The sequence below is a fragment of the Dipodomys ordii genome, unplaced genomic scaffold, assembly GCF_000151885.1.
Source record: "Dipodomys ordii isolate 6190 unplaced genomic scaffold, Dord_2.0 Scaffold57, whole genome shotgun sequence".
Lineage (NCBI taxonomy): Eukaryota > Metazoa > Chordata > Mammalia > Rodentia > Heteromyidae > Dipodomys > Dipodomys ordii.
This window is the reverse complement of record NW_012267273.1, coordinates 144,729-158,662: the sequence shown is the minus strand read 5'-3', so window position 1 is coordinate 158,662 and position 13,934 is coordinate 144,729. Positions and strand designations below refer to the sequence as shown.

The 13,934-nt window shown below is 36.0% G+C and overlaps 1 protein-coding gene across 5 annotated transcripts in view; it reads left to right on the top strand.

Annotated features, from left to right (window-relative positions):
- Rgs7 (regulator of G-protein signaling 7) overlaps positions 1 to 13,934 on the top strand; it is a 445,190-nt gene that overhangs the window by 348,807 nt on the left and 82,449 nt on the right. For all 5 annotated transcript variants that reach the window (XM_013021755.1, XM_013021753.1, XM_013021752.1 and 2 more), the window contains 3 exons: positions 10,369 to 10,433; positions 11,316 to 11,392; positions 11,499 to 11,580. In XM_013021755.1, coding sequence (XP_012877209.1) covers positions 10,369 to 10,433; positions 11,316 to 11,392; positions 11,499 to 11,580 — 224 coding nt within the window. The remainder of the gene's footprint in view (positions 1 to 10,368; positions 10,434 to 11,315; positions 11,393 to 11,498; positions 11,581 to 13,934) is intronic.

Sequence of the window (13,934 nt, the reverse complement as noted above, 5' to 3'; positions counted from 1 at the left end):
TAGACCCATTGCAGCAATGAGATGTACAAGTTGTTATGTCAAAAACTGAACTTTACAACTTTGGCTAGGGTGGGGGAGGGAAGGGGAAGATATAGGGGTGGATATGGGAAGGTATAGGAAGGGGGAACAAAGGAGGAAGCAATAATGTTTGATAAGAAATGTACTCATTATCTTGTCCATGTAATTGTAACTCCTCTGTATGGTATTTTCATAATAAAATTTTTTTAAAAATTTAGCAAAGCATACTTAAAAATATGCAAACACACATACAAAAATGCATGATCAAAACCTTGTAGCTCTCCCAGGCCTGGGAGAAAATTTTCAAAGTGAATTCATGTTCCATCTTGTCCATTGATGTTTTATTCTTTACTAAGGTCACTTAATTCTCCTCAAAGATCTTTGCTTAATAGTTTGTATAATTACATATTATATATAATATTTATTTATATAAATATAAATATCATAATAGTTGTTCAGATATTTCATTCTGTTTTATGATTTCACCTTATTATAAACCCATAATGGATAATCTCAGAGCCAAATATTTTTATTTGTCTGATTTTCTTTTTAATATTTTTTTTTTGTCCAGGTCTGGTGGCTTACACCAGTAATCTTGACTACTTAGGAGTTAGAGTTCAGGACAATCACAGCATAAAGCCATCCCAGGCAAAAATCCACTGAGACTGAAACTAGACCCCTATTTCATTCTGTGTATAAAAATCAATTCGTAGTGGATCAAAAATAGTAATATAAGAATGAAAACTTTGAAATTGCAGCAGAAAATATAGGAGAAACAGTGGATGATGTAAGTAAAAGGTGCCTTAAAATTAAAAATAGAACTATCACGTGACATTCCCAAATCAATACTAGGCATGTATCTGAGGAGTGTAAGTCTACATACAATAAAATATTTGTGCTCAAAACAGTAATAACCAAGCTATGGACTCAGCTTAGGTGCCCAATGAACAGAAAATGGATAAAAAGATATCTCACACACACACACACACACACACACACACACACACACACACATCCACACATATACAGGAGTATTATTCAGCCATATATCACATGAAATTGTGCCATTTATAGGGGACTGTGTAGAACTGTAGACCATTATACTGAAAAAGATAAGCCAAGCTCAAAAATTAAAACATGGTATGCTTTTGCTCATAGACTTTATATCTTGAATAACAATAACAATATAAGAATGGAGCATAAACATTAATGAGAGAGTAGGTTTTGTTACCTTCATATTCACTGTGCTTAGGACAAGGTTTTGCAGTTTAAATAGGTCCCCATTGAAGATATATTAGCTGAATAGTCTCAATTATTATAATTTATTACATTTGTTAGCACAAATGGCTTAATATTTGGCTTTAAATATACAAATTATCCATAGTCAAATTAATAATAATAAAACAATATAGGGTATGAGCAGCCATACCCTATATTCAGAGATGGCTGTTTCTAAATTCCATTGGTGAGGAGTATTCTTGTCCTATGGGGTTGTAGATTTGGAATTATAATATTAATCATTTACTTCTACAGTCTGAAATTATAATCAAGTGAACATTCAAAAATAAGCCTTGACCTAGCATCTTTGGAGAGATTTTACTGGTTTAATTGTAAGATGTCAAAAATCTGTCAAAATTATCCAATGGTGTAGGCTATTTACAATATTTAGATTTCATTTTATATTCTACATGGACATAAAATTTTTATGAACATCAATAAAGAATAGGAGCAAAGTATGTGGAAGGAAGAAAATATATGCTAAGAGACCCATTAGCGTATAATTATGAGGTGCATTATGCATCCTTTGATTTAATTAACTAATGTGATCATTAAATAAAGAAGCAACATGGGAAATAAGAACTGTAAACTACAACTTCCAAGGGTAATACCTAGCTCAAAATTATGATTGCTGGGAGCTGGTGGCTCAGGTCTGTAGCACTGCCTACTCAGGAGGCTGAGATGAGGATTTTAGTTCAAAACCAGCCTGTATAGGAAACTCCATGAGATTCTTCTCTCCAATTATTCACCCCAAATCCTGAGAGTGGATCTGTGGCTCAAGAGTTAGAATGCTAGCTCTGAGCAAATGAGCTCAAAGACAGTACCCAGACCCTGAGATCAAGCTCTAAAACTGGCACTCCTTCCCACAGAAAGCAAGCAAGAAGCAAGCAAAAGTAAAAAAAGATAAGACCTTCTCAGATTCTTTAGAGTTTTTAGCAACTTCTCACACTATTTGATCAGGGACTGCCTTGTCCCTTCTGAGCTATTTTTTTTGGTTATTTTTTAATTGTAAAGGTGATATACAGAGAGGTTACAGTTATATAAGTAAGGTAATGAATACATCCTGTTTTGAACTGTGTTACCCCTCCCTCATTTTCTCCTGCTCCCCACCCCCAACTACTTCCCTCCCCTGCCCCCAAGTTGTGAGGTTCATTCTGTTTTATTTTCAGACAGGTTGGCCTGGGAAGCAGGCATGTACCCTCATGCCTAGCTTACTTCTCTGAACTGTCTTTTTCACATCTAGTAAGATAATAAAATCAGTGTTTTCTTTCTTTTTGTGTGTGTTGAAGGAGATAATATATAATGGAAGTGATCTGCACACCACTTTTCTATAGAATGTATACCAAAGAATTAAAAGTAATCATTGTCAGTCTGCTTATTTGTCTATTCCCCATTTGACCCAAGGAACTAAGAGACTAACATCATTGACTTGAATTTTTTTAAATCTGTATATTAATGTCTAGAACCTTATATGGCACATTAGGTGAATGATTAATTTGTTAATATAAATTATATCCTAGATTTGAAAAAAAAAAAAGTCTCCTATTTTTTCTTGTTTCGTGACAAGATCACTGTATGTTGCCCAGGCTGGTCTCAAACTCACCATGACTCTGCCTCAACTTCCCCTATCTCTTGGCTCTAGCAAAGAAATACACTCATTATGTAAACACCTTCTAATAGAGGTATCAAGACAGTCTCAAGCTAGGATTATTCCGAAGTGACATTCATTTCCTTTTCCCTAGAGAGAAACTCATTCTTTTCTACTTACAGTTCCAGCTATTGTTTCCAACATATTCCCAATAAATTCCTTCTCTTGAAGGCCTAGGCCTACCAAGAGAATGTTTAAAGATTTTTCACGATTCATGTGTTGAACTTCCATAGTAGAGCTTTCTTGCCTTCATAAGTATTATCAAGGCTCATGAGCTCATATAACAATTAATTCTTATTCCTACTCAAGAATATCACAGCCTTCACTATTAATTATACATCAAAATATAAATAAAAATTTTATAACATTACTATAGTTTTCCTCAAAATTTAATTTTCTTAAGATTGAACTGCTGTTGAATCATAAGTGTTTAAAAAATGAAGTTCTCTGAGTTAATTTTTATTCCCTGACTTTTCATTCATGTAATTGCATTACTGTTCAAATATTTAAGTGAATTCTATCAACATTTAGCATTCAAAATAACCTTTATTTGAAGAATTATTTTTTAAATGAAGATAGTTATCCATTTATGCTATAGGAGACTTTTCCTTTCCATCTTTCCACCAGTGCCTTTTTACTCTCTTTTTTGCCAAAACAATTTATTCTCACTCCAACATCTTTGCTCTTCTGCTGTGTGCAATGTGATTTTAACATAGAAACTTGCCCAAAATGTGAATGGATCTCTAAGAACAGATGAAAAAGGGAAGGCTTTGTTCACTGAACATAGGAATGCATGAGGGTAGTAAGGGCAAGGCATTGGTTTGACTGCTGAATTTGCAGTAGTGGTGGAAATGATTCCCTTCACTAGTTTTGCTAGAAGGGGCTAAGGGTTCCTGTCCCGACCTTATACCCAATGAGAATGTTTAACAAAAGCTACTTACCTTTGGGAAAAGAACAACAACAGGCACTGAACACTCAGGGAACAGAATTTTGAAAGGCATCAGACTGTCTGGCTGAGGAAGGAAGAGTTAAAAAGGAGGTGGCCATGATCTGTAACTTTTTCTCAAGATACAGAACACATGAATGTTTCTCTTAACCATTATCTAACCCCTCTACAAGAGATAAAGCCATCCTATTGGGGAGGTTGGCAGGACAAATAACATCACAGAGTGAGGCTACATGGACATAGTCTAAGGGTCACAGCATTGATCAATCACCACAATGAAATGTCATCCCTTACAGGGAGGGAGGCATTCTTAAAAAAAATTATGCAGGGGAAAACAAAAGAAGAGGTAACAATACTAGATAGGAAATGGCTCATTATCTTGCTCATGTAACTGTAAGCCCTCTGTACAATCTTTACAATAAAAAATATAAAATCTATGCAAGTATCATGACTAACAGACCAAAGAAGAAACTAAATAGCCCAGTGAATAATAGGTAAAGTCCTGAACAGACATTTTTCAAAAAAAGACACACAAAGGTTTTATATATATATATCTCCACATGAAGTATCAACTCACACCTGTAAGGATGTCATTCATGAAAATTTTGAGAGACAGATGTCGACAGATGTGAAGAATAGGGAACATTGTTGGTACATCGGTAGAGCCATTATGGAAACAGTATAGAGATTCCTCAAATAACTGAACTTAGAAGCCATACTATATAGTTAATCCCTTCACTGGTCACATAACCAAAATAATGAAGTCCACTGTGTTGAGGAGAAATCCTGTCCGCCATCACCATTCCATCATTATTCATCAGATCTATGCAACAGCATCAAATTAAGTGTTCACCAGTGCCGCATGTGAACCATGCACTATTAAACAATTTTCAATTTTTATCATTTGCAACAACATCAGCAAGGCTGGAAGATATTATTGTAGTTGAAATAAGTAAGGCATAGAAGGACAGACATCCACATGATCTCACATATAAGCAGAATCTAAAAATGTTGATCTCAAAGGAACAGAATGAGAACGAAAGTTGCTAAGCCAAATGAAGGAGTAGGAAAATGCTGGTTGAAGGTTACACAGTTTATTTAGGAAGTGAACATTCTAGCGATCTTTTGTACAGCCTGCTGACAGTAATATTTTGCAATCACTAACAGTATATCTTAAATGTTATCATTATTTTAAAAATGATAAAAACATGAAGCAATGGTAAGGATGAAGATGGTGAGATGATGTGTAGAGCAATTCATTTGATTTAACCACCCTCTGTTGCAAATATATATCAAAGCATCACATTCTGAAACACAAATGTGTTCATTTTCTTTAATTTCAAAAGCAAACAAAATAAATGAACAATAAAAGTAAAAGCAAGGTTTCTGTGAAATGACTTTTCTATTTCAGTGACCTACCAGATATAAACTTTTATCTTGGTAATTAAAATCAAATATTAAATTTGTTCGACCACTTTGGAAAGCAGTATGGAGGTTCCTCAAAAGACTCCACATAGAGCTCCCCTATGACCCAGCAATCCCACTTTTGGGCATTTACCCAAATGATCACAAACAAGACCATACTAAAGCTACCAGCACAACTATGTTTATCACAGCATATTTCTCCATAGCTAAGATATGGAACCAACCCAGATGCCCCTCAGTAGATGAATGGATCAAGAAAATGTGGCACGCGTGCACACACACACACACACATACACACACACACACACACACACACACACACACACACACTGGAATGCTATGCCTCCATCAGGAAGAAGGACACTACCTCATTTGTTAGGAAGTGGAAAGACTTGGAAAAAAATTATGCTAAGTGAAGTAAGCCAGGCCCAAAGAAACATAGGTACCATAGGTTTCCCTTATTTGCAATAACTAGTATATGTCTAGGATAATCTTACCAGACAAGTAGAAAAGGTAAAAAACTATGCACATATGACCATATAAGATGGTGCTAAGTAAAATAAACCCCATGATAGAGACACTTATATCACTTTAATGCATTTATAATTACTATGTGATTTTTTTGTTTCTTTCGTATGTTCCTCCCCCACAGTATAACTCCTGTCTTCACTGTATTTGATGCTGGTGCCCTGCATCTTGTATATACATATTTCTAATTTAAGGAGGGGAAAGGAAATAATATAATGCTAAAACAAGGATACAGGTTGACCCATTGTATCAATGAGATGTACAAGACACTATGTTAAAAATGATCTTTACAACTTGGGGGGGGGAAGTGGGGAGGGAAGGGATGGCTGGGGAAAAACAAAAGAGGGGGTAACAATGCTCAAAGTATGCATTACCTTACTCATGTAACTGTAACCAGTATCTTTACAATAAAATTATAATAAAAACAAGAAAAATAAAAAATCAAATATTATGAAGATCTCTTCAGTGAATCAAATATTGTGAAGATCTCTTCTTTCTCATTTCTTCTTTCCTCCAGCTCCAAAAGACTTTGCAGCCCTGTTAGCAGTTCTTGATAGGGGATAGAGAGTCAGTGAAGACAGAAGCTCCCTTATATACAAGCGAGGGTAGAAGACCTAAGCTTTAGAAAAAATGTGGAGATTTGCTTGAAGTTGGTTACTTGAGATGGACATTGAAATAACTTGGTACCCTGGAACTATTAAAGGATGAAAAATAAGATTGTGAGAAACATTAAAGGAGTAAAAAACAAAAAGTCACATCATGAGAGTATGTTTCCTTTGCATTACCTGGTTTTTAAGTTGGGTATTTTCTAAACACTTACTTAGTGTTTGTATTATAGTCTTCATTAGTTACAGGTTTTTTTTGTCTTTATTCTCTTCTCCTTTTTATTTACTTATTTATTTATTTGGTGCCAATCCTAGGGCTTGAATTTAGGGTCTGGGTACTGTCGCAGCTGTTTTACTCAATGCTAGTGCTCTACCACTTGAACTACAGCTCCATTCTAGCTTTTTGGTGGTTAGAGTTAAGATTTCAATGGACTTTTCCTGCCCCGGCTGGCTTCAAACCTTGATTCTCGTATCCCAGCCTCCTGAGTAGTTAGCTGTACTTCAGATGTGTGTCACCAGCACGCAGTTATTTTTGCCCTTTCCTAATTAGATGTTATAGTGTGAGTGGTTTTGTTGCTTATCTGTGTGTATGACTGGATATTTTATCATGGACATCAGTGTTTTCATGAGACCATATTACTTCAAACAAACAGGGAACCAAAGAAATAACCTAATCCCAGCATTAACTTTCTATTCAGTTCCTATACAAATGAGATGTGATCTAGAAACTAAACTGATTTTTACATCTAAATGCTAAGCTGCAGATTCTGCTGCTACACACAGCTATGTTATGCAGAGTAGTTCTTCACACTCCTCAAACTTTTTTCTCATTAAGTAGCAGAGGCTCTTGTTAAATCACTTTTTCTTTTACTCCATTAAGTGTTCAAAATTATCTCAAATAGTCTCCCTGAAAATCACTGAAGAGAAATATATTTATACTTGGAATTGAGGTGAAGTCCTCAATAATTGAAACCATTTTTAACTAGTACCCTAGAAAGGGCTTTAATATTAACAATTTCAATATTTTGTCAGAACAGAAAACATTCAAGAGCTATGTTAGAAATGGTTGAAGCTGGGGCTGGGAAGGTGGCTCAGTGGTAGAGCGCTTGCCTTGCATGCTCGAGGCCCTGAGTTCGATTTCTCAGCATCACATAAGCAAAAAGAAAAAAGCCGGAAGTGGCGCTGTGGCTCAAGTGGTAGAGTGCTAGCCTTGAACTGAAATGCTGAGGGACAGTGCCCAGGCCCAGAGTTCAGGCCCCACGACCGGACCCAAAAAAAGAAAAAAGAAAAATAAAAGAAATGGTTGAAGCTTTGTATTTAGGCTGCAATCCTGCATAGTACTATCTGAGCTCTTCCATCACCTAAATAAGTAGGGAATCACCCCCAAATATTAGCATGAAATGTATTTCTGACTATGTGTAAGTCCTCTTATTTTTCTGTCTTTTGATGTGTTGGTAAATTTCCTGGAATTGGAACCCTGTTACATATACTTAGCCTTCCTGCCTTGTTTACACCTTGCCCAATGGAGGTCCTCCCTGTTGATAAGAACAAAAATCTTGGCTGTGCTTGTCCATATACTGTGAAATTTCAGCATTTCTACCCACAATCATATTCCACCCTTAACAGGTTCCAGATTCTTCTCTAGCTTACTAACTCAGACTTTTATCATTCCCTTTAAAAAAAAACAAAACAAAACAAAACAAAAAAAACAAGAAAACCAAAGAATCTAGTGGATGGGGATTATAGCACTTGAATTGATTTGATGTTTGAATAGACCCTTCTGTTAATATCCTATTGAATTGTTTGAATCACTTTTTCATTCACTGTATACGTAGTCCCTGTGCTTTATACTAGCACTGTCTGTCTACTCAATCACTTTGTTCCCTAGAGAATTTTTAAATTTCTTTTATAGGACTCAAAGAATGCAAGACTTCTTTGTGAATATCCTTATGGAAAAAAAATAAAACCTCACCCCTTTCCTGCTGTAATTAGTTTATCTAGTGGAGGTACAAATAGGTTTCCTAAAGGGAATTGGTTTATTGCAAAGGCTGGATGATCAGAATCACTAAAGTAGGAAGTAACTAAACTAAAGCAGATCAAGACTTAAAGGTGACAGACACATGAAAAGGCTTAGCTATACCTGAAACATGATTCCAGACAACTCCACAGGGAAGCTGAAATTGTTTAATTAGACATTATTTAAGAAGACTCAGTCTTTCTGTTATGAAGAGACACCCTTGGGGCTATTGTATATACATTACAATGTGCCTACTGGTGAGAAAACTTTAGTTGTTTTATTCAATTTGCAGTGGTTTCTTACATTTCCTTCAAGATTAAGAGTAAACCATGACCAATTAGAAAAGTAACCCACCATGCCAATATTGGCTTTGCAGTTCAAATGTGAAAATTCCTAGTATTAGTAGAAAAATAAAATTACTACAGTCAGCCACAGAATGTTTGTATTCTGAAACCATATACCAAGATCTGCGCATTTCTAGTAATGTTAACATTGGTTGCTGACAACTTTGACCTTCATACCAAAAACTTTACAAGATAGACTTTTGAGTAAATAGCAACTGTGTTTGCACTGGTCTGAGATTTTCTGTGTAGCATTTAGATTTTCTTACCCAAAACTAAGGTGGATATAGCTTAGTGCAAAGGTCAAATGTGTATGACATCCCTACAGAGGTAGTTTTACAGAAGGTAATATTTGAGGGACCTCATCCAAAAATTTTATACAACATCCATAATTGAATTTGTGAAACTCAAGTATCATATGTAGGGGAACAAATGACAAAATATTCCAGAAAGTAGGTCCTGAATATCTTGACACTATATTAGAGTCACCAGAATACCCTGAAATATGGGGGGAAAATTTCCTTGACAACAATGCTGATATCACCACCATCTCAGCCTTCTGTCACCATACTGTAAACCTACTGCCAAGATTGACTTTACATGACAACGGATTCCCCAGGAAAATGGCATAGAGAGATAACATATTTTAGGCAGGAAAAAGATTCTAAACTCTTACTAGTGGCAAAGGAAATGACTGGCAATAAATCCCTGGAAATGAACCAACGTGAAACTCAGAAGCCTTGGGTTATTTAATAGGCCCTTACCATTGACTGTAGATTCTAGAAGAAATTGAAAGTCCAAAAATGAATCCTCTGTCAAATAATTTTCTTTCTTTTCTTCTTTCTTTTTATTTTTTTGTTGGTCATGGGGCTTGAACTCTGAGCTCAGGTGCTGTCTCTCAGCTCTTTAGCTCAAGGTGAGCACTCTACCACTTGAGCCACAGCAGCACTTCCACTTTTCTGGTGGTTTATTGGAGATAAGAGTCTCACAGATTTTTCCTGACTGGGCTGGCTTTGAACTGTGATCCTCTTGAGTAGCTAGGATTACAGGCGTGAGCCACTGGCATCCGACCAAATAATTTTCTTTTACAAATTGATTTTGTCTGTATTCCTAGACTTTTAAGTTCATTTGATACTTCATTGGAAGGTCAGTTTTCACCCTTATTTGTTGGAGATGCTAAAAATTTGCAGGCACTTAATAGAAATAAAGTTAGGGTTAGAAATTTCTGTGCATGTCTAATTTCCACATCATAAATGCTACTATGTTTTTACTTTTGTAATGGTTACATTTTATCTAGAGAAAGATGACAATCTAAAATTGCAGCTTGGGATAAGAGTGACAAATTAGCTTGATATATAGTGCTATGAAATTATATACACAGACATATACATGCATCTATGCATACATGTGTATTATGTATATACCTATATGCATATGTTGTGTACATTATACATGCATGTGTATGTATATATTTACACATAAGTATACATGTATATCTGTGTATGTGTGTTGCTTCCATTTTAATAAGCAAAAAAGAAATGATTGACTTCTTTTTCTTTCAGCTGTTTATCTCTGCAAGAGGACAATGCAAAACAAGGCAAGATTGGAACTAGCAGATTATGAAGCTGTAAGTACCAAGTCCTTTCCAGCAAAGAAAGGTACAGAAATAAAAAGAAATGGACAGAAGTGCAGCCTAAGTTCAATTCTAAGTACCCTGTTACTTTTCTATATTCCTGGATCTTCAGTGTGAGATTTCCATGTAGTACAGTGACCATATACCTCCTCATGGCTTCCATCCTGTCTTCATGAACATTGAAAGCAGTGAAGTTCTAAATAAGCCAGCTCAATGCACAAAGGGGAAGTGCGTTTTTATTCTTTAAAGTTGACTTCACTGTAAGAATTTCAGATAAACACTCTAGTGGTGATACCGGAACTGTGAGAATTAAAGCCCACTCACACTGGTAAAAGGGTGTTTTCAAAAACCTTCAGGTTGGTCATTGCCAGCAGATGACATTAATCTCACGAACTCTAATCTTCTTAAATGGTTGTTCCATTGTGATTTACTGGATTCAAAGCAGTGTGGGGAAGTGTGGACCAGGATGCCAAGGGTTTACATTGACTGTCATGACCAAAGTAAATAGAATGGATCAGTGGTTAGAATAGATTGTTTTCCTGTTGTAAAGCAGAGAGAGAAAAATCCAATGCATGAATGCTGAGTACTTTTCTTATTCAAGGTAATTTCATACACATACTGGATGTGTAATTGCATTCTCTAAAGTCAGTTATATTTGTTATTGCTTTTACATAGCTATTTCATTTTTTCTGTTTCAAGACTATTAACAAAGGAATACTAGCTGAATTCAAGGAGTGTGACTTCTTGAGAGCCAGATTTTTCTCAGTACTTTAGAAAATCTTGATGTCTTTGTCTCCCAAATGCAAATATAAGTAAGCTAAAAGGGAGTAGTGGAGATGAGCACCAGCATGTCCTTACCTGTGGGATGTTTTCCAGGAGAGCTTGGCCAGGCTGCAGAGAGCCTTTGCCCGGAAGTGGGAGTTCATTTTTATGCAAGCAGAAGCCCAAGCAAAGTGAGTCCTTGTGAGTCTTTTGGAAGATTTGTTCAAGTTATGGCCGTCTGTCCAGAAAGGCATTACACTTAACACTGCTTACTCTTCATTGTTACGATGTTGACAGAGTGGACAAGAAGAGGGACAAAATTGAAAGGAAGATCCTCGATAGCCAAGAGAGAGCATTCTGGGATGTACACAGACCTGTGGTGAGTATGCCATGTTCTCACAGACCTATGGCTTTGGCTTTGATAGGTGAGGGTGCCTTTGGAAAGACATGTTCCACAGGGTCTGGGTGAATTATGTCAGGAAAGATTGTCACTTTTAAGGAAGGAAGATGACCGGATTTTCATAGAACAATGTTCCATCTGAAATATTGTGCATTTTCCGTCATGCAATCCCTTCTCTACCTCAAGTGACATTTTAGGAACTCGAGGCTGCTATAAACACTTGAAGATGATGACAAGCAAAGTTTATGCTGTTGTTCACATTTTTGAGCTTTTTAGTGAAAGTAAGAGTCAAAATATTATTATTGCTTAACCAGATGCTGGTATAATTCTAGATGGCTGATGCTTAGAGGACTTTAATTTAAAGCCAGCCCAAGAAAAAAAAGTCCATGAAACTACATCCATATTAACTATCAAAAACAACAAAGAGCTGAAGATGTGATTCAAGTGGTAGAGAGTCATTCATGAGGAAGAAAGCCGAGTCAGGGAAGAGCCCGGGTTCAAGCCCTGGTACTGCGGGGGAGGGGGGGAGGGAAAATAACTTCCGTGGTTTATTTTTCCTTCTTAAAATCTATTAATGACCTGTTGTTGACTTTCACATACCAGTTTTATGTGATTTCAAATTCAAAAGAGTTCATGCTTCTAATGGTGTAAAATTGAACCTATTTTTAGCAATTGATATTTTGTTCCTGATAATGTCAAACTATATTTCTTGGTATAACTTCTAAGTATTAAAAATTAATACCAGAAAACTTTGTGGAGCTATTAAAATGTTGTTGAGTATGAGATAGCATGTCTAGCCAGGCATAATGGCTCATATCTGCAATCTCAGTGTTGGGAGGTGAAGAAAAGAGTATCAAGAGTTTGAGACTAGCCTAGGCTGTTTTAAGATATATATTTCAAAAAATATCTGTTCACTCTTTTTAAAAATAGGATGTATTTTCCTTTATGAATTTCTATAACTACAAACAGTGAATACCTTAAAATTTTTCTCTTAAGTATCTTTAGACCAAAGTAGAAAGACTCCATAGGTAGATTTATTTCAATTTCCCAAAGAAATGCCATTGTAAAGTTCTGTTTTGATTTTGCTCTTTTTTGAATTCTCAAGAAATTAGAGTTGTAACTTAACTGGCTTTTCTATTCAAAACGCAGTTTCATGCTGAAAAAAGAATTAGGAAATCACAGCATAGTTATTACAAAGCATTAAAACAGGAGTTTTGCTTGTTTGTTTTAAGCCACTTCTAGAAACCAGCCAAGACATTATGTCCTACTTATATTTTCTACTTATATGCTATTATGTTCTCTACTTTCTTTACTGTCTCTAGACATCTCTAGCCTTGTTTATCGTTTAATTTATATGACCTGGATCCTCTAAGTAATCCAGAACTGCCATCATCCACTTCCCCTGTGCCATGCATTTCTACTCCAGACTTACACATTCAAAACATATAAATCTATCCTAATGCCCTCTCATGCTCCATTGCCCTCTGTCAATTACCTGTTTCCTGACTTTGTGTGGCTTTCCTTGTTGTTGGCAGAACCTGCTCATAGTTGTCTTTCATTATTCAGTGAGTCAGGTATCATCCTCCAAGTGTCCCACCAGCAAGAACACATGAGTTTTTTCCAGCTCTTTACACGTCTCCAGGTGACTTCCAACCAGAAAGTCACCTGGAGAAGGATTTGGAAGCAGAAACTACCCTGACACCATTGGTTCCCCTGCTTTCCCAACTTGGAAATAGTTTATATCATCTTCAAACCTGACAGAAATATTTTCTTTTTTTTATTGTGATAATACTGTACAGAGGGGTTACAATTATATGAGCAAGATAATGAGTACATTTCTTATCAAGCATTGTAGTCTCCTCCTTTGTTTCCCCTTCCCATCCCTTCTCATCTTCCCCCTGCCCCCCAATCCTCCCTGCTCTCTGCCCCCCCACCAAAGTTGTAAAGTTCATTTTCGACATAACGACTTGTATATCTCATTGTTACAATGGGTCCACCTGTACCCCTATTTAAACGATTTGTTTTTCCCCTTCCCCTCCAAAAATTATATCAACATCAAATACAGTGAAAGCAGGGGTTATACTGTGGGGGAAGGACATACAAAGCAACAAAGAAATAAGCTTATAAATGTGTTAGAAACAATAGTATGAAAGAAAAAAAACATTTGAATACATATCTTAGGATTCATTTCCCTAACATCACCTTATCTGAACTTTTCTGCTTGACTCAGACATATACCAGATATTGCAAATAAGGGAAACCATGGGACCTATGTTTCTTTGGGCTTGGCTTACTTCACTTAATATAATTTTTTCCAAGTCTTTCCATTTCCT